The sequence below is a fragment of the Suricata suricatta genome, chromosome 2, assembly GCF_006229205.1.
Source record: "Suricata suricatta isolate VVHF042 chromosome 2, meerkat_22Aug2017_6uvM2_HiC, whole genome shotgun sequence".
Lineage (NCBI taxonomy): Eukaryota > Metazoa > Chordata > Mammalia > Carnivora > Herpestidae > Suricata > Suricata suricatta.
This window is the reverse complement of record NC_043701.1, coordinates 122,344,141-122,368,408: the sequence shown is the minus strand read 5'-3', so window position 1 is coordinate 122,368,408 and position 24,268 is coordinate 122,344,141. Positions and strand designations below refer to the sequence as shown.

Sequence of the window (24,268 nt, the reverse complement as noted above, 5' to 3'; positions counted from 1 at the left end):
ATTTAAAAATTAGAAGGTTTTGGAGTGCCTCAATGAGTTAAGTGTCTGATTCTTGATTTCAGCTCAAGTCATGATTTATGGTTCATGAGATGGAGAACTATGTCAAGTGCAGAGCCTGCTTGGGATTCTCTCTCTCTCTCTCTCTCTCTCTCTCTCCCTTTCTCTCTGCCCCTCTCCTGCTTTGGTCTCTCTCTGTCTCTCTCTCTCAAAATAAATAAACAAAATCAAAATGTCTTATAGATTTTGGAGATTCTTTTTGAAAATCTGAAGAAGGGATAACACAGGGCTGTACCAGGCTACAGTTAGAGTTAGCAGGAGCTGAGGAACAGCCATCAATTTTTCCACAACTCCTACCCAGATCTGCCCACTTATTTATGCTCCTTGCCTGACTCATACAGTCAATTGATTTATAATGCCTGCTTCAATCCTTTTCTTCCCAGCAACTACTCATCCTGGGTAATCCAGCTACAACAGAGCAAAGCTCTAATAAGGTGATGTCTGATAATGTCTTGCCTCCTTTCCAAGATGATGTATTTATATTATAACTTGGATTTCCATTGCATCTGAGTGGAGGGGATGCATATCACCTTACTCTGACATACTCTTCAGTACCTGGAACTTTTCAAAGCACATAAAATTATAGAACTGTCTTTGGTTAGAGCAAGAATGAAGCCTTAATAATCATTTAATACAACCCTCTCATTTTCTAGTGTGACATCCAGTGAGTCTGTGATTTGCTTAAGCCCTTATTCCCCTTATAACAGAATGAAGACAAATGCCATCAATCCATTCAGAGCAGTCACTTGATGAATATGTATCAGTTTGATTGGTTTTTTATATAGCTACAGTCTGTGCTAATCCTGTGAACCTTTGGATAGGACAATGGAGGATTTATGAGTGTAACAGAACACTAATGAAGTTGGGGGATTTCTTACCCAGCTAAGTAAATTTACTTTTGAGAGTGATTAACTCACTTGTGTTTAAAATATTATATTAAAATTTATGACAGCATTAAACCTTTAGTGTTGTTGAAGACCTTGTCTGTATAAACAGGAGCTATTCTATAGCATTGTGTTACAACTAATTAAGTTGGTGGTTACATTTGCGAATTGGAGTTCATTAGCGTCTTCATCCGGAAGTCCCCAGTTAGAGGGGATTGAAGATTGGAGTATTTAGCAAAATAATGGCCTTTAATGACTTTGACTATTCTTGTAAGTTCCAGAAGAAAGAAAAAGGTTAGTTGCTTTATGGAAAGAGGAAGTTTTGTTGGCAGCAACTTTTCCATGGGGGATAAATTCTTTCGGCTTTTGTTTGTGAGATAGACAACTTGTGTGTGTTTTAATAGCTAACTGTTTCTTATTTAAGTGTTTTTCATAGAAGTAAGCAGAGGCTTAATGAGCTCTGCTAAAAAGAGAAAGAATGAGTAAGAGAATGAGCACCCAGAGATTTTTAATAACATGGTAGACAAGAACTGCCTTCTTGGACTGTACCAGAGCTGGAGCTCTGCATGTTGCCAGCATGTTCTTATTAGTGTGCTCGTGGGATTTCTTCTCTCTCTCTCTTTCTCTCTCTCTCTCTTTCTTAATAGGGCAGGGGGAGAACAAATGAGGTATAGAACAAAAAAAATTTAGTTGGTCTTCACAATGTTTTGAGACTGCCTGCTATATGGTTGGGTGACAAGTGGGTTCTGGAATAGTTTGTTTTGCCTATATTGCATCGGAAAGGTGCTACATAATAAGGGCTCTTCTTACCCTGATCCTGCCTCCATCCTGATGGGCTCAGAAATAATCTGGTAGAATGGAAAGAACATACAAATTAAGAAATGCAGAGTCTTATCTTATGTCTCTCAGGTGACTTTGATCTCTTCATGCAGATCTCACAGTCCCCCTTTCCAACCCAAGTTTGGGTCAGATGATTTCTTAGTCCCCTTCTGGCTCTAACACTAAAAACGCTCAACATTCTAGATGTTTAAAGGATTAGAGTGGAAAGATTGTAGCTTAATAAAACAAGCTCTTGCAGTCACAGATAAAAATAATTCCTCCTCCCTGCTTAGAGCACAAAAATATCCTACACCAAATCACCAAATCCTTCAGCTGATTGACAACATAGAGCCCACACTAGATTATTCTGGGAATGAAACACTCCTGTTTAAAAATTATAATTATTTTTTTGAGACTGCCCTTGGTTACTTTATAAATTGTTAGCATTTTCACTGGACAATCATTAGGCATAAAGATAAAAGGAAAACTCAGAGACATTGTCTCATTAAAAATAATAATAAATAAAATATAGCTATATTAGAAAATGTAAAATATTCCAAAGAAATAAGAAATTCTTGTAATCTTACCACCCCTTTATAATCATGGTTACCAATGTGGTGTATGTTTTTATATTGTTGCTAATTTTTTTTCTTAGTTTTTATTTTAATTCTGGTTAGTAAACATACAGTGTTATGTTAGTTTCAGGTGTACAATATAGTAATTCAATACTTCCATACATCACCCTGTGCTCATCACAAGTGCACCCCTCCTATTTGTATTATTGTTTTAATATGGTATAAAAGAATTGTATATGAAAGGGGCTTTCTGATATATTCGAAATGAATTCATTTTAAACAGGCTCCAGAGTATAAAGCTAGACCAGAATGCATTCTGACTCTAATCTTAAAGATTATAAATATAAAGATATAGATATATAAATATAGTTATATAAATATGAGATTATAAATATATCACCCATCTCAGCTTCATTTATGGCTAAGGTGATCAAATTTGATTTTTATCAAAATACTATAATACCATTTTCTATAAGAAACTTTTTTTTGCAAACTTTGGTATCATTATTTTACAAACTTTGGTATCATTATAAATTTGTGTTAGAAACAATATTTTTAGGAGATGAAACAAAAAATTTGTCGTTAATATCGCAACATCTTATAAAACTTCTTGGCCTAACCTGGACTAGACTTATGAGACAAATTTCAATAGTGATTATAAAAGATAGAGTGTGCATATAAACTTAAATTGAATTTAAAACTGACCAGCTTGTTAGACATTCAGTGTCCCTGAGGCCATGGGAATGAGGCTATTCCTTTTTTTTAAATTCAAGTTACTAGAACCCAGTGATTTATCTTACATATAACACCCAATGCTCATCCCAACAAGTACTCTCCATAATGCCCATCACCCATTCAATCCATTCTCCCACTAACCTCCTCTCCAGCCACCCTCAGTTTGTTCTCTGTATTTAAGAATTTCTTATGGTTTGGGGAATGAGGTTATTCTTTAACTTACTCTTTTTCTTCCTCAAGAGGCAATGGTTACTCTGGTGCTTCAGGGCTATTCATTTTGAAGACTAATGTTCAATGCTACACACAAACATACCACATCCACTCACATCATATATGGTGACATATACAGCTTCCAACCACCCTTTCTATTTTTCTTTTATTCTTAACCAATTTATTTAATTTGTATATGTACATTTTTTCATATATATTAATCTTAGGCATTTTGTGTAACTTATTTGTCTACTTAATATTGTGTTTTTCCATATCATACTGACTATGAAATATACTATCATTTTTGTAATTCCAAATTGGTATGTATTTTGCTTACTTCTAGGGAATTCATATTTGTAGATATTGCTGTAGTAAGAATTGCTTAAAATATTTTTATGTACTTCCATTTTAGTTTCCTTGGTTTGTGCTTAAGGGCAAAGCTTTCCAGACATGGGATTTGAAAAGATTAACCAAAAAGAAATGTGGTATATACATTTTTCAGGTGTCTGATTATGAAAGAAGATAGGAATAAAATGGATAATTGATAATTTTGAGAAATTTAGATAGAAAGTCATGTAGTTGGATTTTTGTATATGGCAACATCTTAGGATATTGAGTCTAGGTGAAATGTTTGAGACAGTTCAGTCCAGTCCTCTTATCCATACTTGTATATTCTAGATATTTCTATTTAACCCACTACCTCTCACAGTTTTCTCATTCAGATTGTGTTCAGGGCAAAATACCTCTGATTCTAACATTCCCAAATGACATTTGGGAGGCATTCCAGATATGGAAGAATTCTTTGATGTGTGGAACTAACCTGCACATCACAGGGGCTCTGGTATCTTTGGTTGTAACCTGAAGAATGTTAGTAGGCATCCCCAGCCTCTGCACCAATCACAAACAGCCTCTAAACTTCCTAAATGCTTTCTAGAGTGCATTCCACCACACCTTAGAGAAATGCTAACCTCATGGGTACATGTTCATGATTTATTTACACATGGAGAAAGAAGTAACTAGATAACAGAATTACAAGTTTATCTTATTTTTGTTTAACATATAATTATATACAGAAATATATACTGGAAAGACATAAATCATTATTTTATTGGTGGTTAAATTTTCAAATGGAATGGCTGTGGGTGATTTTTAAAATATTCTTTTTGCTTTCCAAATTTTCCCCCATTGAGGTTCTCTTATGTTTATAACTAGGAAAATTATTTATAAATGAAAAAAAGTGGAGTGAACTGTTCAAGATATAGAACCATAAGTTTATTACAATTGCTGCAATCATCTTAAGTAATTTTATGTTCTGTTTCTTTAAGCTGTTGTATATCATTTTGAGGTAGACAAGAATATTAGGAAAATGTATCAGTGAATGGATTTTTAAAAATTACTTTTGTTAACTAGAAAAAAACCTAAAAGGCATTTTCAGTGGTACCTGTGGCTTCTATGGTGTGGGTCAGTTGAGATCAGAAACCAAATACTAAAGGCGATTTTTATAGGGTAAGATGACACTTAAAACCAGAATTTGTATCCTAGATACCTTTTGAGTGTTTTATTCTGTAGATAAAAGTTGAAGAATTTCAACTGTTTTTATACCTTCTGAGCAGTGCAAGCCTTTCAGGGGTCAAAAAGCTTAGAGTTCTAATGAAGATAATTCCTATGACTCTGTAGATGCCAGTGGAGAAGGAAATACCAGGGCCCATTTAAATGGGAATGTGGTCCAAGAGGCAAAACTTGAGAAGGTGGAAGGCCAGATTTTAGGAGATTTTTAAACAATGCCTTGAATTTAATACCCATACAATAAAACAACTTTGGCCATGCTAAGCCTATTGAATAAATCTAGAAACACATAATAGAGGCCTTGGGATTTGCAAGTGGAGGGCTAGTTCTCTGGGAAGGTTGTTGTCAGAAGTGGATTTGGGATAAAAAGTGCTTGGTAAGAGGGGCACATGGTTGTCTCAGTTGGTTAAGCATCTGACCTCGGCTCAGGTCATGATCTCATGGTTTGTGGGTTTGAGCCCTGCATTGAGCTCTGTGCTGACAGCTCGGAGCCTGGAGCCTGTTTCAGATTCTGTGTCTCCCTCTCTCTCTGCCCCTCCCCCACTCATGCTCTGTTTCCCTCTGTCTCAATAATACATAAACTTAAATATTTTTTTAAAAAAAGATGCAGTAATTTAAAAAAGTACGGGGAAGATAGTCATCACATTGTTGGAATGACCTGGCAGGAGGGGCATGGGAAGAACTTAGAATGAAGGAATAAGAGAGCTAAGTACCAGCTTTAAGGTAACTGCCAAAAAAGTTGATGTGCCTTGTCAAACTTCGGTGAGATTAAAGCATTCAAGAACAAGACTCCTCTGATTTGTCTTTCTGATCATTAACTCACCTTTCTCCTTCAGAGCAGCACTAATCCAGGTTCTGTTCATCTTGTGCCAGGATCACATTAGGAAGGAGAGGCTAGTGGTGCATGTGTGTATGGCATTTGTTGTTTGCTTTAAAATGGAATGATATTGAGAATTCTAACTAGCATTAGTACTCTGGGAATAGCAGGTGTAAAGACCTAGACAAAGGGCTATAAAGCTGAAGAAGCTGAACTGTATAGAGAATAGGTCAGATAACATGAGAAACGTAGGCAGTACTCAGACTGCACAGGGCCCCATAGCCAGGTTATGATCTCAGATTTTGTTGAAGTACATAGGGAAGCCATTGGAGGTTATAACCATCAGAATGACATGCTCAGTTTTACATCTTTTAAAAGATCACTCTATGTCATGTGTGTTATAGGGAAGCAGAAAGACATATTGGAGGCAATGCATCATCCACATGAGAGGTGATGGTGGCAGTGAAGATGAAGAGGGAAGAGGAGAGGTGAAGATTAGAGACTCATAACTTCTTCTTTTTGGAAGTAAAAGAAAACCTTTAATAGACAACAGTTAGGATTTAGGCTTGTTTAATATTAATGCTTATGTAAGTCCTATGTGTTGTTTCCTAAGTTCTCTTGTTCCTAAGCTATATTGATTCCTAGAACTTAAAAGATAGAATGTTAGAAGGTCAAGTACCAGATGTAATATCACAGTGCCTAGTGCAATGAAGATTTAATATTCATTCAAATTAGCCACCCCCCCCCACCATTATTTGTGATCTCCTGTTGCCTTCACAAAGGGAAGAGAACCTTCATTTGGGTGATTTTTCTTTTCCGTCCCTGACTTAGAAAGACAGGTATTGTGTTTACTTTGTAATGTTGTTCACTTGCTTACATTAGATTCCTACAGAAAGCAGAGTCTCAGGGCACCTGGGTGGCTCAGTTGGTTAAGCATCCGACTCCAGCTCAGTTCGTAATCTCACAGTTCATGGGTTTGAGCCCCGCATCAGGCTTTATGCTGACAACTCAGAGCCTGGAGCCTGTCTTCAGATTCTGTGTCCCCATTTCTCGCTGACCCTCCCTTGCTCATGCTCTCTCTGTCTCTCTGTCTCAAAAATAAATAAAACATTTATGAAAAAAAGAGAGAGAAAGCAGAGTCTCATAGGAAGCCTTGAGTAGAAGGAGGTGATTCCTGGGAGCAGGAAGTAGGGGAGGAGGGAGAGCTGACAACAGGTGTGTAACTGAGGTTACTACTCTCAACAACTGGAGATTAGCCCCCTGAGGACTCTCTGAAGACCCTTGTAAATACATCTGAGGATGTATTTTGGGGGCTGAAGTGTTTATTCCCATACTTCCCTCTTTGCTGGCAGAAGGTTGTCCCCAGAGGAGGTAACTCCCCCAAACTTCTAGGCTGAGGGAGTGAGCTCTGCCTCACAAAATCCTTGAGGCAGAAAAGTGAAAATGCTTGGCAGGGAGATAATTTGAGTGAGAGAACTGTCCATGGAGATAATATATCTGCTATGACCACTGTGCCTTCTGGGCTGACCACTGCCTGGTACAGGAAGCAGATGTTAAATAAATACTAAGTGAATGGAATAATGAGATGATGGAAGGAAGTGCTTTGTATACAGCTCAGCAAACCGTTGCTGGTATCATTAATAATAATGTATTAGGACCTCTGCTCCTAAAGGATCCCTTGTCCTCAATATCCCTTCCCAAACTCTTCTTTTTGATTCATAGGGGTTTTTGACCACACCCATGGCTACTCTACCTCCTTCCTTCTCTCAGTCATGATCCTGGCCTCATGGGCTTGACTCACTACCCACACCTTCTTTGTTCATTGGCATGGTTCTGGCTGTTTTTGGGCTCTGTTCCAGCCCACCACGGTGAGGAGTGCTATCTATTCCAGTGCCTGTGGGCTGCCTTGTGTTCAATGTTTTTTTTAGAGTTTCTTCAAAAACATGATTCTTTCCTCTTCTGGAATGTGTTCCCCAGGAGCCCAGGCCAGAAACACCCAGAGCACGCCTGTACTCACAGAAGTCCCTCACCTGTGCTCTTCAGCCACTGGCATCCTCCCAGATTGCTGTGCCTGGACGTTTAGGATAATGTTTCACAATTAGGAATCTCCTGGAGTTAAATACATGTTACCAGTGCACTCCTTTGAGAATTCAGCTTCAGTAACTGTGGGACCCAGGAATCAGAGAAGTATGAAAGGGGGTGGAACTTGGGTTCTAATAATTAGTAGTAGGGCACATTATTAGAGATACATACATGGTTTGAAAAGTCAGTTCATGAACATCTACTGACTACTGGCTCTGTTTGTCAGTGGTCTCTTGGGGGTTATTTAAAATTCAGTGCCTTGGTTTCTTTATCTTTGAAGATTCCTGCCCAGTATGTAACCTTAGTCCTTTGGCACAGAAATTTGGCTAAAAGAAAAGCCCCAATAAGAGAATGTCTTTAATATAGCTTAGACTCCCTAGAGAGAGGAATTTTATATTTACTGGTATTGAAGATTGTTATTGTTGCTAATAATACTACTGGAATTTATTGGCATCTTGTCTGTGTCTGCATATAGAGCTATTGTTGGTGCATAAAGAATGTTTTGCTCAGATGGTTGTCCTCCTGGGATAGACCTTTTGTTTTGAAAAGAGTTTCAGGAAGCAACAGTCATGCAGCTAGCTAGTAATCATCCGGGTATACATTAGTGTATCCCATGTTGCTTTCTGAACAGAAGTTCAATTTAATTCAGTGGAATATCTAGAACTCTTAAGAGTGATCCAAAGTTTGGCTTGGTTCAGACTTAAGGTTCTGAGTCTATATAAAGAATTCTAAAAAGTGTACTGGCTGCTCTTCTTTTACTCTTTCTGCCCAGGTTTTATAAATGTGGATTAGAACACCACTTGCTAATCTTTACCAGGTCTCCTCAGGGAAGAAATGTATTTGTTTGTGGGAATGAGAGTCATCCCATCCTGCCAGTCCTGCTATTATGTTATACTTGGGGGTGAGAGCATGAGTTTTATCATAATTATTATCCATCCTTGGGAATATACCAGAATTGACAGCTGTATATAGCCCTAGGATGAATATTTTATTAACAGACATATGAGTGCCTACTATGTGGCAAATGTTAGGATTAGCCCTAGAGATAAAAATAACAAGCAAGACTCACAGAGTACCTGCTCTATAAAGTGTATCATCATGAGAGAGACATTCAGATAATTATACAAATACACAATTAGGGACTATGCTATGGAGCAAATGTAGATTAGAATACAGGAAGAACATACAAAAGAGAGACCTGTTTATGAGCTACTCGGTGTCTATAGGATGGCTGTGTTAATTAGGAGAGAGAGAGAGTGAAGAGAGAACAGCATTATGGACACAGGAACAGAATATATGAAGGCCTGAGGTGGAAGGGACCATTGTGTATCCAAAGAACTGAAAGAGTATCAGTGTAGTTGTAGCAGAAGGAGAATGGTATGAATTGAAACTGAAGAGGTAACATATGATAAATCCTTCAGGATGTCCTAGGATACTTTAAGAATTTTGGTCTTTAAGTTTCATGTGCAGAAGGGTAATGACAGGGTGGTTGTGTAGAAAGTGGCTTAGAGGAGTAGATGGGAAAAAGGGAGACCATGGAGGTAATCCAAAAGACAGATTATAGTGGTTTGACCTGAGGTAGTAGTGGTGGAGGTGGAGGGAAAGAGGACAGATGCAGAATTTATTTAGGATAAGAAATTGAAGGACTTCAGAATATAATGGCCACTGGGCTTGAAGGAGAGGAAAGTGTCAGAATTATTCTCAGATGTCTTCCATGAGGAAGACATTGGATAGAGGGGGAAGCTTTTCAATTATATAGGGAACACCTTCATCTGCTAATTTAATTATAGATAATTGAAAGGTTGATATAAATAAAAAATTCTATGCTAAGATATTGCTTCTTAAAAAATTATCACATCTGTGGCTTGACACCACTCTTAGGCCAAGAAAAATATCTTAATGCTTTGTTCATTTTGCTATTTTGAATTCCAGTACCCATTTCAAGGGAAGACCACTGCAGGATGATCCTATAGATTGACTTGGGGCATACTTTAAGGTCACAGCAATGTTGAAAACCAAACATTTTAAAAAATTTGCTCTTCCATGGGTTATCCAGTTTTGCAGTCACCAAAACCAGATGCAGTTCCAGCCAGGAAGAAGCTCTTCTAACATCAATACACAATTAGGTTTTCTATTTCTCTGTTAGAAGTGCTTTTAATTTGAAATATATAATGGTGACAATGATGATAGCAACAGTGGTGGTGATTATGATGTGCCAGTGGTGGTGGTCATGGTGATGACAATAGTGGGGATGGTTGTACTGGCAGTGACAACAGTGGTGGTGGAGATGACACTGGTGGTGGTGGCAGTTGCAGTGATGGTGGTGGTTGTGACAGATACAATAGAGGCCATGGGCAATGGTGGTGGTGGTGATGATGGCATTAGTGGTGGTTACAACGATGGTGGTGGCAGTAGTGGTGACCATGGTGGTGGTTGTCTGTGGTGATGATGGTGGTGGCAATGATGATAGTGGCTATGGCAATGATGCCAGTAGTGGCAGCAGCACAGCAGTGATCGTGGTGATGGTGGTGGTGGTGACAGTGGTCATGGTGGTGGTGACAATGACAGTGGTGGTAAAACTCAGAAGCATGACACTCCTATCAGTGTTGGGGACCATTATCGTGTTCTAAGGAGTCCAATCTGCATTTCCTGTTGCCTGGACCAGCGGGCAGGGCTGTCCTGGAGCTGGCAGAGTGCTCTGACTAGCCTTCCCATCACTGACCTCTCCAGAAGCATGCATTTGGTAGAGATGTGCTTGATTCCTTTCTTATTTTTATTTTGGGTGAAGCAAAGCAAGAGAATTGGAGGGAATGTTTCAGTATGACCCAGTGTTTGTATTTAGGCTAACTTCCAGGAAGAATTACAAATAGTTCAAGCAGTATCTTCAAATTCACTGTGTTTAAAAAGGGAATTTGAGACATCTAGCTACTGTTTCAGTTCTCTTTTCATTGCTAAACTTCTCTAGTGAGAAGCTTTCATTTCTATTTCCTCTTCTGCCATGAAGCTTATCTTGTTCAATCCACTGTCCTTTTGTTTCTCTGCTTTCATTCTCATTATCTCCAGATGACTGAGATTTTCTAGCAGCATGAGCTTGGGCAATCCACATGCATGCTGTGTTTTCCTTGCCTTGCTTTCTTTTTCTCCATAATACTTAACATCTGGTGCACCATAGCTCACTGGTTTATTTCTTTAGTTTTTTTCTCCTTGTATGAAAATTATAAGTTCCATGAGGGCAGAGACTTTGCTTTACTGTTTTATTCCAAACACCTGCAATCATCCCCGGCACATAGTTGGAGGTTCATAAATATTATTTTAATGAATATAAAAAGTTATTTAGGTTCCCTGTTTCCTGTTAAGTCAAATGGTGTAATAATGCTAATCTCATATAATCACTATGAAGATTAAATGAAATAATGTAAGCAAAGTACCTGGCATTCCCAGCCTGACATAGTAATGGCTGGTGAGTTAGATGGTCCTTGACACATTTTTTTTCCTTATAACTTCTTTCTCTTTAATATTTAGAATGATATTCTAAGCTTCTTTACTCCTTAGTGATGGATCTATACTTTCTTTCTTCTGTCTACTAAATGGCCAGTTTTGGAGACCTACCCAGTAGCCCTGGGTTAGGAAGTCCCAGGTTTTGTCCCTTTCAGCTTGATTATTCACAAGACTTCCATCATTGTTAATTAAATATACCATTAATTATCATCATTTATAATTCTATTATAGTATTTTTCATATGTGATTCTAGAATTCATGTGTTATTTTTAATACTGTTAGCAGTAGTATCTGGAATCCTATGAGGATAGCTATTCTATGAGGTAGCTTCTATTATCCTCACTTTACAGATGAGGAAACTGAGGTTTAGAGAGATTGATATCTTTCCCATGGGTACATACACTTAGTAAGTGGTAGATGAATAACTCATTTTTAGATCAGCTTTCTTCAGTTTCTTCTTTTATCCATCCATCTGAAAGACATGTACAGGGTTTATGCCATGGTAAGCACCATGCTAAACTCTGGCCACAACAGAGATAATATCAAGGCAGAACCTGTGACCATAACACAGCACTGTTACCATCACTGCCACACCTCTACTGAACACACTGTAGAGTGCCAAATTTAGGCTGAGCCCTGCTCAGGGGTTACTTCTCTATTTCAGCCTTGCTTCAAGCTGAAAATATCTAAATCTAAATTCATGATGTACCTCTCTTTCTGCCAACTGCTTAATCTTCCCACCAAAATTGCATATTTTTTTAACCTTCTTTGTAAAAAACACCTGTCATATTTCTAGTTACATGGTCTCAAAACTTGGGAATAATTTTGAGTATCACATCTCTTTTATTCCATATTTTCAATACATACCAAAGACCTCTTGATTATTTTTATCCTTGAAAGTATCTCTCTTGTTTCTACCTCCCCAATTCCTTTCTATCATTTCTAATATCAGCCTCTATGTCCTGACCCCTGACTTACTGAAATTAGCCGCAAGACTGGGTGTTAGCTTTATCCTCTGCTTCAGATTCCACTAAATTATAAGCCTCCTAAAGAGCTAGAGTGTTATTGACTCTTACCTCCCCAAGACTATACCAGGCACATAGGAGACATTCAGATGGCTATTGAATTAAAGGACCCTTGATGCTTAGACCACAGTATTCAAAATTGAGCTTGAGGCTTATTTGGAGATTTTCAGTAGTTTCCCTGGAAGATCATGTGAGTGTATTAAAAGTAGGCTGTACTCTGTATCTCAGTAATACATATTTTTAACAGTCTATTTCTACTTTGTCCATTAATATTTGCTACCTGTGTATTTGTTTCACTTTCTGCTAGCATCAAAACCCTAGACAAAAAATAAAGTGGTAAATATTTTTTCCACTAAAGAATATCACCCTTCCATTTTTCTAGTGCTACTATAATTCTATAGAAGTGCAGTTTGAGAACCACAAAGAATTACAAAGAAATTATGAACCACTCAAATTTTTAGATGTTACTGGATTCTACAGGTTAATTTCTATCCCCAAGAGGATTTCCACCATTTGGATAGGGCAATTTAGTATTTTCTGAAGCCCTGAAATTACTGTGTTTGCAAGTGAGGGAATTGTTGAGGATAGGATGTGTGTGCCAGCAGTGTTCTTCCTCACTTTGTTTCCTCACTGAGTGATCTCTCCCTGAGCTCATTGTTGGACCCTTAACCTTCTCTCATGCTGAGGAGAGACATGTTGGTTTGTGCAGATGTAGTAGATGTCAGTGCATCTTAGACAGTTTTGTTTATTCATATCCTTACTTTTCTTATTTTAAGTAAATTGTTTGCATAGTTAGCAATGCTCTTAGACTGAATAAATTTTATAATCTTAAGAATATTTTGAAGAAGTTATGCTTTGGCATTTTTACTTTTTTTACATCATAAAATATTTTAATATATTTATTTTAATTTACATCCAGGTTAGTTAGCATCCAGTGATTCATCACCTACATATAACAACCACTGCTCATTCCAACAAGTGTTCTCCATAATGCCCCTTGCCCAATCAGCTCATTGCCCCAACCAAAATCCCTCTAGCAACCCTGTTTGCTCTCTATATTTTTTTGTTTTTTTAATAGTTTATTGCAAAATTGATTTCCATATAACACCCAGTGCTCTTCCCCATAAGTGCCCCCCTCCATGACCATCATCCCCCCTTCCCCTTTCCTCCTCCCTCTTCAACCCTCAGTTTGTTTTCAGTATTCCAGAGTCTCTCATGATCTGCCTCCCTCCCTCTCTCTGACTTTCTTTCTCCCCCCTTCCCCTTCCCATGGCCCCCTGTTAGGTTTCTCCTGTTCGACCTATGAGTGAAAACATATGGTATCTGTCCTTCTCCACTTGACTTATTTCACTTAGCATGACACCCTCGAGGCCCATCCACTTTGCTACAAATAGCCAGATTTCATTCTTTCTCACTGTTTGTGACATTTTTAAATGTGAATCATGACTTAAAGAAATCATTAATCTTATTGACCATTTTGAGGACATATATGCTTTCTTCAGGACTCAAATTGAAGCAGAATAACTTTAAATAATTATGTCCCCAAATAAAACTTTGTATAAATGACTTAATGGTGACTAAATTTTTATTTAGAAAGCAGGCCTTTTTATAAGGATAATAACTCTAATTTAATATGCCTACATAATATCATGCAAACTGCTGTAGAAAAACTTGAATGTTATGTAACAGATACTATTGGATCATAACATTTGACAAATCATGGTTTGGAACTTAAAATAGGTCAGTAGTGAAGTTTTGCTTTTTTGAATTTAACTAAAAAATGATTCAGAGTAGATTTGCCTTATTTTATTAGAAACTATGTAGTGGCAAAACCTAGCTTCACCATGTCACCCAGAAATTGCTATGTTTACTGTGAGACAGGATAAAATTTTCAAATGCTGTCTTCAGTGAACAAATGGTATCTTTTGTAGTGACTGTATCAGATCTATCATAAGACTTCTTTGAATGAATAAAAAGTAATGAATTTGTATTAGGTACTCAGAATTCAGCAGTGTAGAGAATGAACATAATCACTAATTTCTTGGTTCTCACATTTTAATATGGGAATGCAAATAAACAGGTTCATTTCAGATAGTGATAAGTGCTAAGAAGAAAATCTAAAGAAAGTGTGATAGGGAGTGAGGGGAGGACTAGTTCTAGTTAGGGATCCCAGGGTGGGCTCATTGGGAGATGACATCACAACTGAACTGATTTTTACATGCTGAGAAGAGTCCGTTCATGAAGATCTGGGAGAGAACAGTCTGGGACAATGAGTGTGAAGGTTTGGATGGGAACCAGCACTATGTGCTCAAGAAACCAAAAGAAGGCCAAGAGAGGCTAGGGTGGAGGGCACAGGATGTGAGTGTTGGGACGTGGGCCAGGCAGGCTAGCAGAATTCAAGCACTGTAATGTGCTGCACACTATTATAAGGAGTTTGGGTTTTATTCCATAGGCTGTGGGAAACCACTCAGGGTTTTTAACACGGGTACAACCAGATCTGTAGCTGCCAGCTTAAAACTGTGCATTTTTGAAAGGTTTCTTTTCTTTTCAATGGAAATAAGTTTTCTTTGTATTTTATAGAATCGACCAGAGGGCTACCATTTGGTCAAAAGATGCTTTTGAGACTCAGCAGGAGTTAAATGAGGTAGGTGCCATCATTGTTAGTTGTATGAACATGAATTAGCCAATCATAAAATGTATTATTCTTTTTCCTAGTATGGGGAATTCTTTCTGATTAAAACTTTAAGTGTTTTTACTCTTAGGTCAACCTGTTTTTCCTGTAGCTCTTTGGGTAATGTTTTTCCTTATTCTGGAGCAAATATATTTAAAATATTATCTGTGAGATTGCTCACTTTATCTTGAATATAAACCAAGTCCAATGGTCATTTTATTACACTCTTTTCAACTTTGCATTAAGATTGTATAACCATGGCTATGAAAGTTCCATTTGTAAAATTTTCTCTTAATTTTATTCTCCTTTTCTCTATTTCTAATGGCTTTTGTAGTCTCAAATATAATCATGCTTACTATTTATCCATGAAGTATAATATAGTTTGGTGTTTGCAGTATGGTCTTCTTAGTATGCTTTGAAACACTAAAGTCCTGTTTTCCACTCCAAATAGTTTCTCACCAAACCAAACATCACTATGTTAATGTTGTTCTAAATTTTCTTTGATATAGATAATTTAATTCTTCTGCTGGAAATCAAAATAATGTAATTAGGATCTGTTATTCTGAATGTCTTGGCCTAAGACCTTGGTTTGAAATGCTGTCTAGTTTTCCTGCCCTCATTTTATAATTAAGGAGCAGTGGGTGGTATATCTGATTAGGATTATATCAAAAGGAATGAAAAGACTTGATGCTCAGATGCCAGGAAGAGAGATGATGGACTTGAGGCAAATTGTTTACACATCATTTGAAGATTGATCTCTTCTCCCCCTCCAAGAAAAAATGTAATTAACTAAATTTAGGGGATTTTCTTTTCCTTATTTTAACTTTATAATTTGGCAGAAATGAAGAGACAAAGGTAAATTAGCTGCCTGATTAAGTCAAGTCAGATAAATAACTAAAGTTATGGAAAATGGCCTAAAGTTAACAAAACAGAACCCTGCTTGTTATTTATTTGTGCATAGAGACAGCCTTAAAATTCCACAGTCTCACTCATAGTAACAAGACTGACAAAGAGTTTAAGAAAAAAGAGACAAGAGCCTGAATGAATGAATTCATTGTGAACAAGCAAAATGCTAGCTATAAAGAAGCACTGATTTGTTTTGACATAAGTGACTAGAAAAATGAGGTGATTGTAAGAGTCAACTTGTGATAGGTTTCAAGTATTTGTGAGAAACTCAAATTTATGAGCTGGAAACCCATGAGGATGCTGAGATTACTTGAGCATTTTCAAATCACAGCTGTGAAAAGCTCTATTTTAAAAATCTGCTTTCCTATATTTCTTTGCTATATTGTACTGGCACATTTTATGAAATGGGCCAATTCACTGTTCTGGGATTACATGGGTGCAAGAGCATTGAATGGAGACATGATTTCAAAAAAGGAGGCAACACTCTATTTGAAATGTGTGCTCTTCCATGATAAGGTGGTGTTGCTGATCTACCCTGGTTGATAAGAGTCAGTGTGTGTTCAAAGTGTTTTTGTTCCAGTCAGGGGGTAATCTTTGTGGGATTTGTACAGAGCCACATCCCTTCATGCAGTTTCTGTTGTGACTGAAATTTGGAGGCCAGAGGAAACTTTTAAAAACCTTGAATAGAGGCAGCATGAATGGATCTAAGGCCATGCAGGGAGAGTGAATATCATTGAAGGATACATCCTATAGAGTGGAAATATATTTAGCTGGGTTTTCCCCAGAATTTCCCAAATGTATGGAAAACCAAACTCGTTTTTGGAAAAGCCCCATAACATAATGTTTCTTTAGGCAACAGAGTCCTATGGAACACAGGTGGGAAATGCTGCTTTAGTATTTTTAATTAAAATAGAAAATATACATAGGATAGTGTGTATATCCCGAATGTACACCTGGATAAATTCTCATAAATTGTATAACTAGCACCTAGATTAAGAAACACTATTATCAGCATCTCAGACACTCCTTAGTAATTCTTTACTAAGTTATCCTCTCCAATAAAGATAACTACTCTTCAGACTGAAATAGATTTGTTTTGTCTATTATTGAGCTTTTCATTAATGTACTGCATGTTCCTTTTTGTATCTGGTTTCATTTAATCAGTATTGTTTCTGAGATTCATACAAATTTAGTTTTAGACTTCATTCTCCTTGCTGTAACCCACTGTATGTTTTCCCCCTAGTTTTTGACTATTATGAAAAGATGTTACTGAGAATAACTTTTTTAAATGAGTTGTGGTTTGGTCTGTGTACAAGTGACTTTTTATACAAGTATTCCTTCCAACTGTAAATGGTAATGCAAGGTAGAATTTTTGTTATGTTAGCTATCTTCATTGCTCTTTGTTTCTTTCTTGTATTTATTTACCACTGCCTCCCTTCTGTACTGTACCCATACAGCCACCTAGGTTTCTAAAAATAACCCACCATTTCCATATGTTTTCTTTCTTCATCCCAATTGCAAATATAAAGACAAAAGAATTTCTTGAGTTTCATGAGAAGATGGTCGACAAATATTTTCCCGACATTTCCATAGACCCTAATGTTGTATATATAATAACAATTTTAAGATGCAACATATGTCACAGATTGATGGGGCTCAGCTATATTTTGGTTCCAGAGCTGGTACTTGACCCAAGGTGTCCTATACTCAGTGATACATGATGTGATAAATCTACATATAAGCATCTGTCTTTTGGTGTATTCCCCTACTTTCCTAGTGAACTGGAAAACTCACTCACTTATTATTTCCACCTGGCATAAGTACAGATTTGATTATAGCTAGTCTCATTTTTGTTAAGCTAGTCTCAAGCTACCAGCTTTGACCTTCAGTCTCTTGATAAGACTTGCATCTGCATCCTATGAGTTTTGCTGTCTCTGAGACTATGTTATAGGAGTTTCGATCTGAAAAACTGAATAAGACTCCCTGTAACCATTGATCTGGACTGTCAGATTCTTCATCTGTAAGCCATCAAGAGGTTTTATTTGTTGGAGTCTTCTGGATCATGTTTGGAAAATATTCTAGACTTGAAATCTATCTATTCTCCATGTCTTATCCATCTTAATCCTTGGTTTTAGTCATTCTTCCATGTCCATATAATTGATAAACATTCAGTAGGTTAAAAAATTGAAGGATAAAATGATAACAAATATTGTTTTCCCTCTCTATCTTAGTAATCCCCTCCCTGGCTTGCTCCAGTTCCAATTAGAAAAATAGCAGATGTATAAAGAAAATTAACAGATCTCCCCTTCCTTGAGAAAGCATGGCATATTGTGTTTTCAAACGATTTTTTCTATTATAAGCCACAGATAATAAAGCATCATATCAACTACTTTTAGATTTTTATTTGTAAAACTGAAGAAGGAAGTTGTTTTTAAAACATTTTAAACATATATTTAATTTTTAGGAGAGAGAGAGTGTGAGTGGGGGAGAGGCAGAGAGAGAGAGAGAGAGAGAGAGAGAGAGAGAGAGAATCCAAAGCAGGCTCTGTGCTGACAGCTCAGAGCCTGATTTAAGGCTCAAACTCATGAACCATGAGATCATGACCTGAGCCATTCAGACAATTAATACACCGAGCCACCCAGGCACTCTGTGGCAGGAAGTTTTGAATTGGGTTAACTCTAAAAGCCCTTTCATTTTTAACATTTATTGATTCTCTTCCTCTCCAACCGTCATTTTTATTCATTTTTCCCAATGCTTGTAGAATTTAGTCACAGATTCTCATCAAAGATGGAATGAGGCCAACTGTCCCAGAGTTACTGAGGGTAAGGCCTCCTCAAAGCCAATCACCTGCTGAAGGCCTGCTTTCGGGAGGAAATATTGGGTTTTCTGTTTCTTTCTTCTCTTTCATTCTTCTCTCACCATAAATTGGCTTTGTTTAGTGATACACTTCAATTTCTTGCTCTTTATTTCTTGCATATCTATTAATGCATTTGATTTATGGTTACCTTTAGATTTGTATATAACGTCTTCATATAGCAGTCTATATTAAGTTTATGATCACTTAAGTTTGAACCCATTATTTGCTTCTTTCCTCCCATGTTTTAGGTATATGGTGTCATACTTAAGATCCTTTTATTTTGACTAATATTTATGGATGTACTTATTTTTATTGCTTTTGTACTTCCTACTTTTTTTTTTAATTTTACTTATGGTCTTTCTTACTTAAGGTCTTTCCCTTTCACATTTCTTGTTGGGCTGGTTTAGTGGTCATGAACTCCTTTAGCTTTTGTTTCTCAGAGAAACTCTTTATCTCTCCTTCTGTTCAGAATGATAGCCTTGCTGGATAGAATATTCTTGCCTGGAGATTTTCCTATTCAGTACTTTGAGTATACCATGCCACACTCTTCTGGCCTGTGAAGTTTCTGCTGAAAAATCTGCTGATAGCCTTATAGGGTATCCCTTGTATATATCTGTCTTCTTTTGTCTTGTTACTTTTAAAATTCTCTGTTTATCACTACCCTTTACAATCTTAATTTCTATGTGCCTTGATGTGGACCTCTTTGGGTTGATATTATCGGGTGTTTTCTGTGCATCCTGGATCTGGATATCTGTTTCTTTCCCTTGATTAGGGATATTTTCAACTATTATTTCTTCCAATAAATTTTCCACTCCCTTTTCTCTCTCTTTTTCTTCTGAGATCTCTATGATGTGAATGTTATTACACCTGATGGAGTTGCTGATTCCCTAAGTCTAATCTCATTTTACATAATCTTTTTCTGTCTCCTGCTCAGCTTGATTATTTTCCATTACTCTGTCCTCCAGATCACTAATTCATTCTTCTCTTTCCTCTAGCCTGCTTATTCCATCATTGTATTTTTAATTTAATTTATTGAGTTCGTCATCTCTGATCAGTTCTTTTTTATTTTCTATCTCTTTGTTAAGGATCTCATTGAGGTTTTCCACTCTTCATAAGGCCAGTGAGTATCTTTAGAATCATTACTTTAAATTCTCTAGTGGGCATATTACTTACCCCCATTTAGCTTCAGTCTCTTATTGTGGTTTGGTCCTGTTCTTTCATTTGAGTCATATTCCTCTGTAGCCTCATTTTGTTTAACTTGCTGTGTCTGTTTCTCTGTGTTAGGAAAGTCATCTGTCTCCTGCTCTTGAAAAATAGTGATGGGGTATGCATTTTTAACAAGTGGGCACGGCTCTTTTTCAGAAGCAATGCAGCCATTGTTGAGACTGGCCCAGCTGGGGCCATTGCAAAATGTGCAAGGGTTGAGTGGGTACAGAGCCCAAAAATTTTAGATGACAGTCCTCTTCCACAGGGGACATGCCACTGCTGCCAGGACCAGGATAGCACTCAGTTTTAACAAAGTGTGTGCATCCTTGCTGGAGGTGACCTCCTGACACCACAGCTCAAAGCATGCTCTCTGGAGACATTTTGTTGGCAAGGTTTGCACTGGTCTTCTGGAAAAGGAGACTTACAGTCCCAGGACTGGGGCAGGCCAGGCTGGATGGGAAAAGAGCATTGCATAAGCAAGTTAGGTAGCAAATGCTAGTGGGACCGTCCTGGTTCCCACAGATGGCCATGTGTTTATGCTGGGTGCAGGAAAGGGAAATGGCACCTGCTAGCTCCTTTGTGTCTAGAGGAGTCATCTAGAAAAATATGTACCTTTGGAACATACAGTTAGTAAATAATTCTCCCTTTGATATGCCCAGGGCATTTTTCAAACTGCTACTTCTATGTATATATCTCCATGGGCTATTTGTCGTGCTCTTTAAGGTCAGGACTCAGATTTCTGTTGCCCTCTTGGCTCTTCCTGAGCTGAGCCTACTAATTTTTAAAGTTCCAGGCTTTAAGTCCTGCTAGTTATAAAAACTCACAAATTTGGCCCCTCTGACTTTCAAAGCCAAATGCTATAGGTATATGTTTTCCTCATGCAGGCCACCTAGTGTTAGAGTCTGTGTCCCTTCCCTCTCCTTATGTGTAGCTCCCTTATACCGGCTAGCCACAGCTTGTTCAGTTCCCCCACTATATTTGTGCCTTTCCTACTCTCTTCCATGTGGCCTTTTAAATACATTTAGTTGAGGAGTTTACTTGCCAGTTTTTGGATCATTTTTTGGGTTATTTACACTGATAACATAAGTGTCTAGTATCTGTAGGGTGAGGTGAAATTAGGGTTCTTCTTCTCTATCATTGTCCCTGGAACTCCTCTGGTGAACAAGTACTAAATAGTGCTATAATAATGCCATAATCACTTAATTTAATTATTTATCAATCCTGTACAAGAATAAAAGATGCTACATGATCAAAGGTGAAGAATTGAGGCCAATTTAGTTGAAATAGTACAGACATCCTAAGAAACATACTGTAGCTCTGGGTAAATTTGGACTTTGTCATTATATTTGCCTAACCCAGCTCCTCTGTTATCATCTTAAAGAAAGAAATGGTCACTTCAAAAAATGCCCATGACTTCTGTGCTCAGGAAAAAGTGTTTTATTTTCTTATTTGATATTTTGAAAGTGTTCTGAACTTAACTTGTGGATAAAGGACGTCTCTGCTGAGTGAATAAGAGTTTGTTTCCATTTCACTTTTTGCTTGGAATTTCAAGGTCTTAGAGGTAAGGAGAGCTACAAGCCAATGGGCCCAGAAAGAGAAATTTGTCTTTAATTACTCTTACATGGATTCCTTATTTCCTTTCCCTCTGAGGCTTGTTGGCTATAAAACTACCTTATACTGTCATGGACCAATGTACAGTTAATCTCTCCAGGACTAAGGGATCAGTTTATAAATCTGAAGAAAAAATCTTGCCATTAGTTAATGTTTACCCAAAAGAGATATGTTAAGCACAAAGAAGCAGGTATTAAACATTGGAATTAGAAAATGAATACATGCCACATTAGTTTTTTGCTCACAGTGAGCCCTCCAACTTTATTGTGAAGATTTTAAGGTGGCTTAAGGGGTAATTAAGGGAAATACTTCTGGCCTTTTCTCTGTCCCCAAAATCAAACTTTGGAGACATATGATTCCTACCAAGTAAGGAGTCCAAGTGAAATGACTGATTGTTAAAGCACAAAAGACCCTAGAGCCTTAATATAATTAAAAAGCTAGCATAAGTTTAGTTACAGGGTAAAGTAGAAGATATGGAAGATAATGGAGAATGCTTTTTGAAGGTTTGAGATCTTGGAAGTTTAAGGTAACCTACTGAGATGCCAGCCATAGTTAAATGGAATTGGCATTATGGTTGAACGAGCTGAGAAGTTTTGGGGCCAGATATTAGCATAGCTATCATTCTGACACTGGAGTAACTGAATAGAAAGGGGCCTCTGATGGAGAGGAAAAAAATAACCCAAATGAAAGTCACCAAGGCATGTATATCCAGGTCATGAGATGCCTTTTATAGGGGAGAAGAAATTGATAACTAACAGTAAATGTCAAAATGGTAATGCTAATCTAACCTTTGTACCTTATTTACCCTTTTCTAATTCTGTGAAGTAGAGAGTAGGAAAAGGAAATGGCTTCTGAAAGTAGAGAAAAGTCTAATCCCATTATGTCAACTTTACTAATGAAAGAACAGTCACATTAGCTATGCCATTTTACCTGGTAACCAGTAAAACCTAGTATATCTGAAATGGTCCAACAATCACAAATTCTTTGATACCATCTTGGAGTCCTTTTATGAGTGCTTAGAAAAAGAGGATAATAGAATCTTTTTAGTGGAATAAATATTCTGAAGTGCAGTACTATTCTGAAGATTCTATTAGGAGTCCACTGAGTTTACAGAATAGAGTTGAAACATTTTAGGTGTTAATTGATTCTACAGGGCATCTTAGAGATGTGTTCTATACCTATGGCTGCTTTAAAGTTTAGTTTTGACCTTACAAAAAATAGTTGGGACATTTCCAGATTTGTTTGTGGTATCATCACTCTCAGTGATTGGCAAAAAACTAGAGAAATTTAAAAAATGCCCAAAGTGCAATTGGATTCTGTCATGTCCTGTGCTACAGTCTGATTGAGCTTCTACCATAAAGAAACAATATCTTTAGGAGTGCCATTGAAATTTTCAAGAAGGGTCTATGTTATAAGAAACAAGTGTAATAAATTATTCACATGCAGCAAATGTTCAATAATGACCTAACATCAATAATAAGTTCTTATTTCACAAAGTGGGCATCTATTTTACATAGCTTGCCATAAAAGAGATCATTTATATACCAGAAATCAGTATGAAAAATTCACATTTCTTTTATATCAGTACTGTTACCCCTTGTTTGTTGAGTTATGCTAGTCAAAATAGCTCAACGTTAGCTTCAACATTAAAGATACCTGCCTCTTTACAGTCTATTAATGATCCTTTAATACTTTAATTTTATTAAAGGTAGACCAATTTTCACATTTGTAATTCCCCTTTCTGAGCCTGTATGCATGAGTTTTTATGTGTGTCTTGATGAGAAGACTTTGATTGTCTTTATATTACCATCCAAAGCTTAGGATATAGATATTTTGAGCTCAACTTGTCTCAGACATCAAGATGGTACTTGCTGTTTCATTTGAAATGTTTCTCCCTCAAAATTGTTTTAATTTTGAGAAAATAATATAATAAGAAGCTGCTTTGAGACTTTGATATTCCTTAGTTAGATGAATGGTATTATTTCTGAAGGAATAATCATTAGCTGTATTTTCTATTAAAATGCAAATCCAGACTATAGGGGTTGGCCATAGTTCAGAATTAATTGAAGATTTTCCTTTTTTTCCCTTTATCTTTTTTACAAGTACCTGGGATTTTTTTCCCTTGTGACTCAAAGTCAATTCAATCTGGCCTTAATAATAAGAGGATTTTGTTTACTTATGCAGTTGGAACTTTTAGGATCAGGATAGGCTCCATGCATGGCTAGATTCAGGGATTAAAAACCTATCATGATGTTGGAGAGGGTGTGGAGAGATGGGTACCCTCTTACACTGTTGGTGGCAGTGTAAACTGGTGCAGCCGCTCTGGAAAACAGTGTGGAGGTTCCTCAAAAAACTATCCATAGAACTCCCTTATGACCCAGCAATAGCATTGCTGGGGATTTACCCAAGAGAGACAGAAATGCTGATGCATAGGAGCACATGTACCCCAATGTTCATAGCAGCAATGTCAACAATAGCCAAAACATGGAAGGAGCCTACATGTCCATCACCTGACGAATGGATCAAGAAGATGTGATATATATTCATGATGGAGTACTACATGGCAATGAGAGGGAATGACATATGGCCCTTTGTAGGAAAGTGGATAGACCTTGAGGGTGTCATGCTGAGTGCAGTAAGCCAGGCAGAGAAGGATAGAAACCATATGTTTGCACTCATAGGTCTAGCAGGAAAACAAGAGAGACCTAATGGAGAACCAAGGGGAGCGGAGGAGGGAGAGAGATTTGGG

General features: G+C 37.3%; 1 protein-coding gene across 2 annotated transcripts in view; it reads left to right on the top strand.

The window, feature by feature from the left end:
• Positions 1-24,268, top strand: part of FAM13C (family with sequence similarity 13 member C) — a 152,178-nt gene that overhangs the window by 65,734 nt on the left and 62,176 nt on the right. For both annotated transcript variants that reach the window (XM_029931724.1, XM_029931723.1), the window contains exon 5: positions 14,849-14,912. In XM_029931724.1, the coding sequence (XP_029787584.1) occupies positions 14,849-14,912 (64 nt within the window). The remainder of the gene's footprint in view (positions 1-14,848; positions 14,913-24,268) is intronic.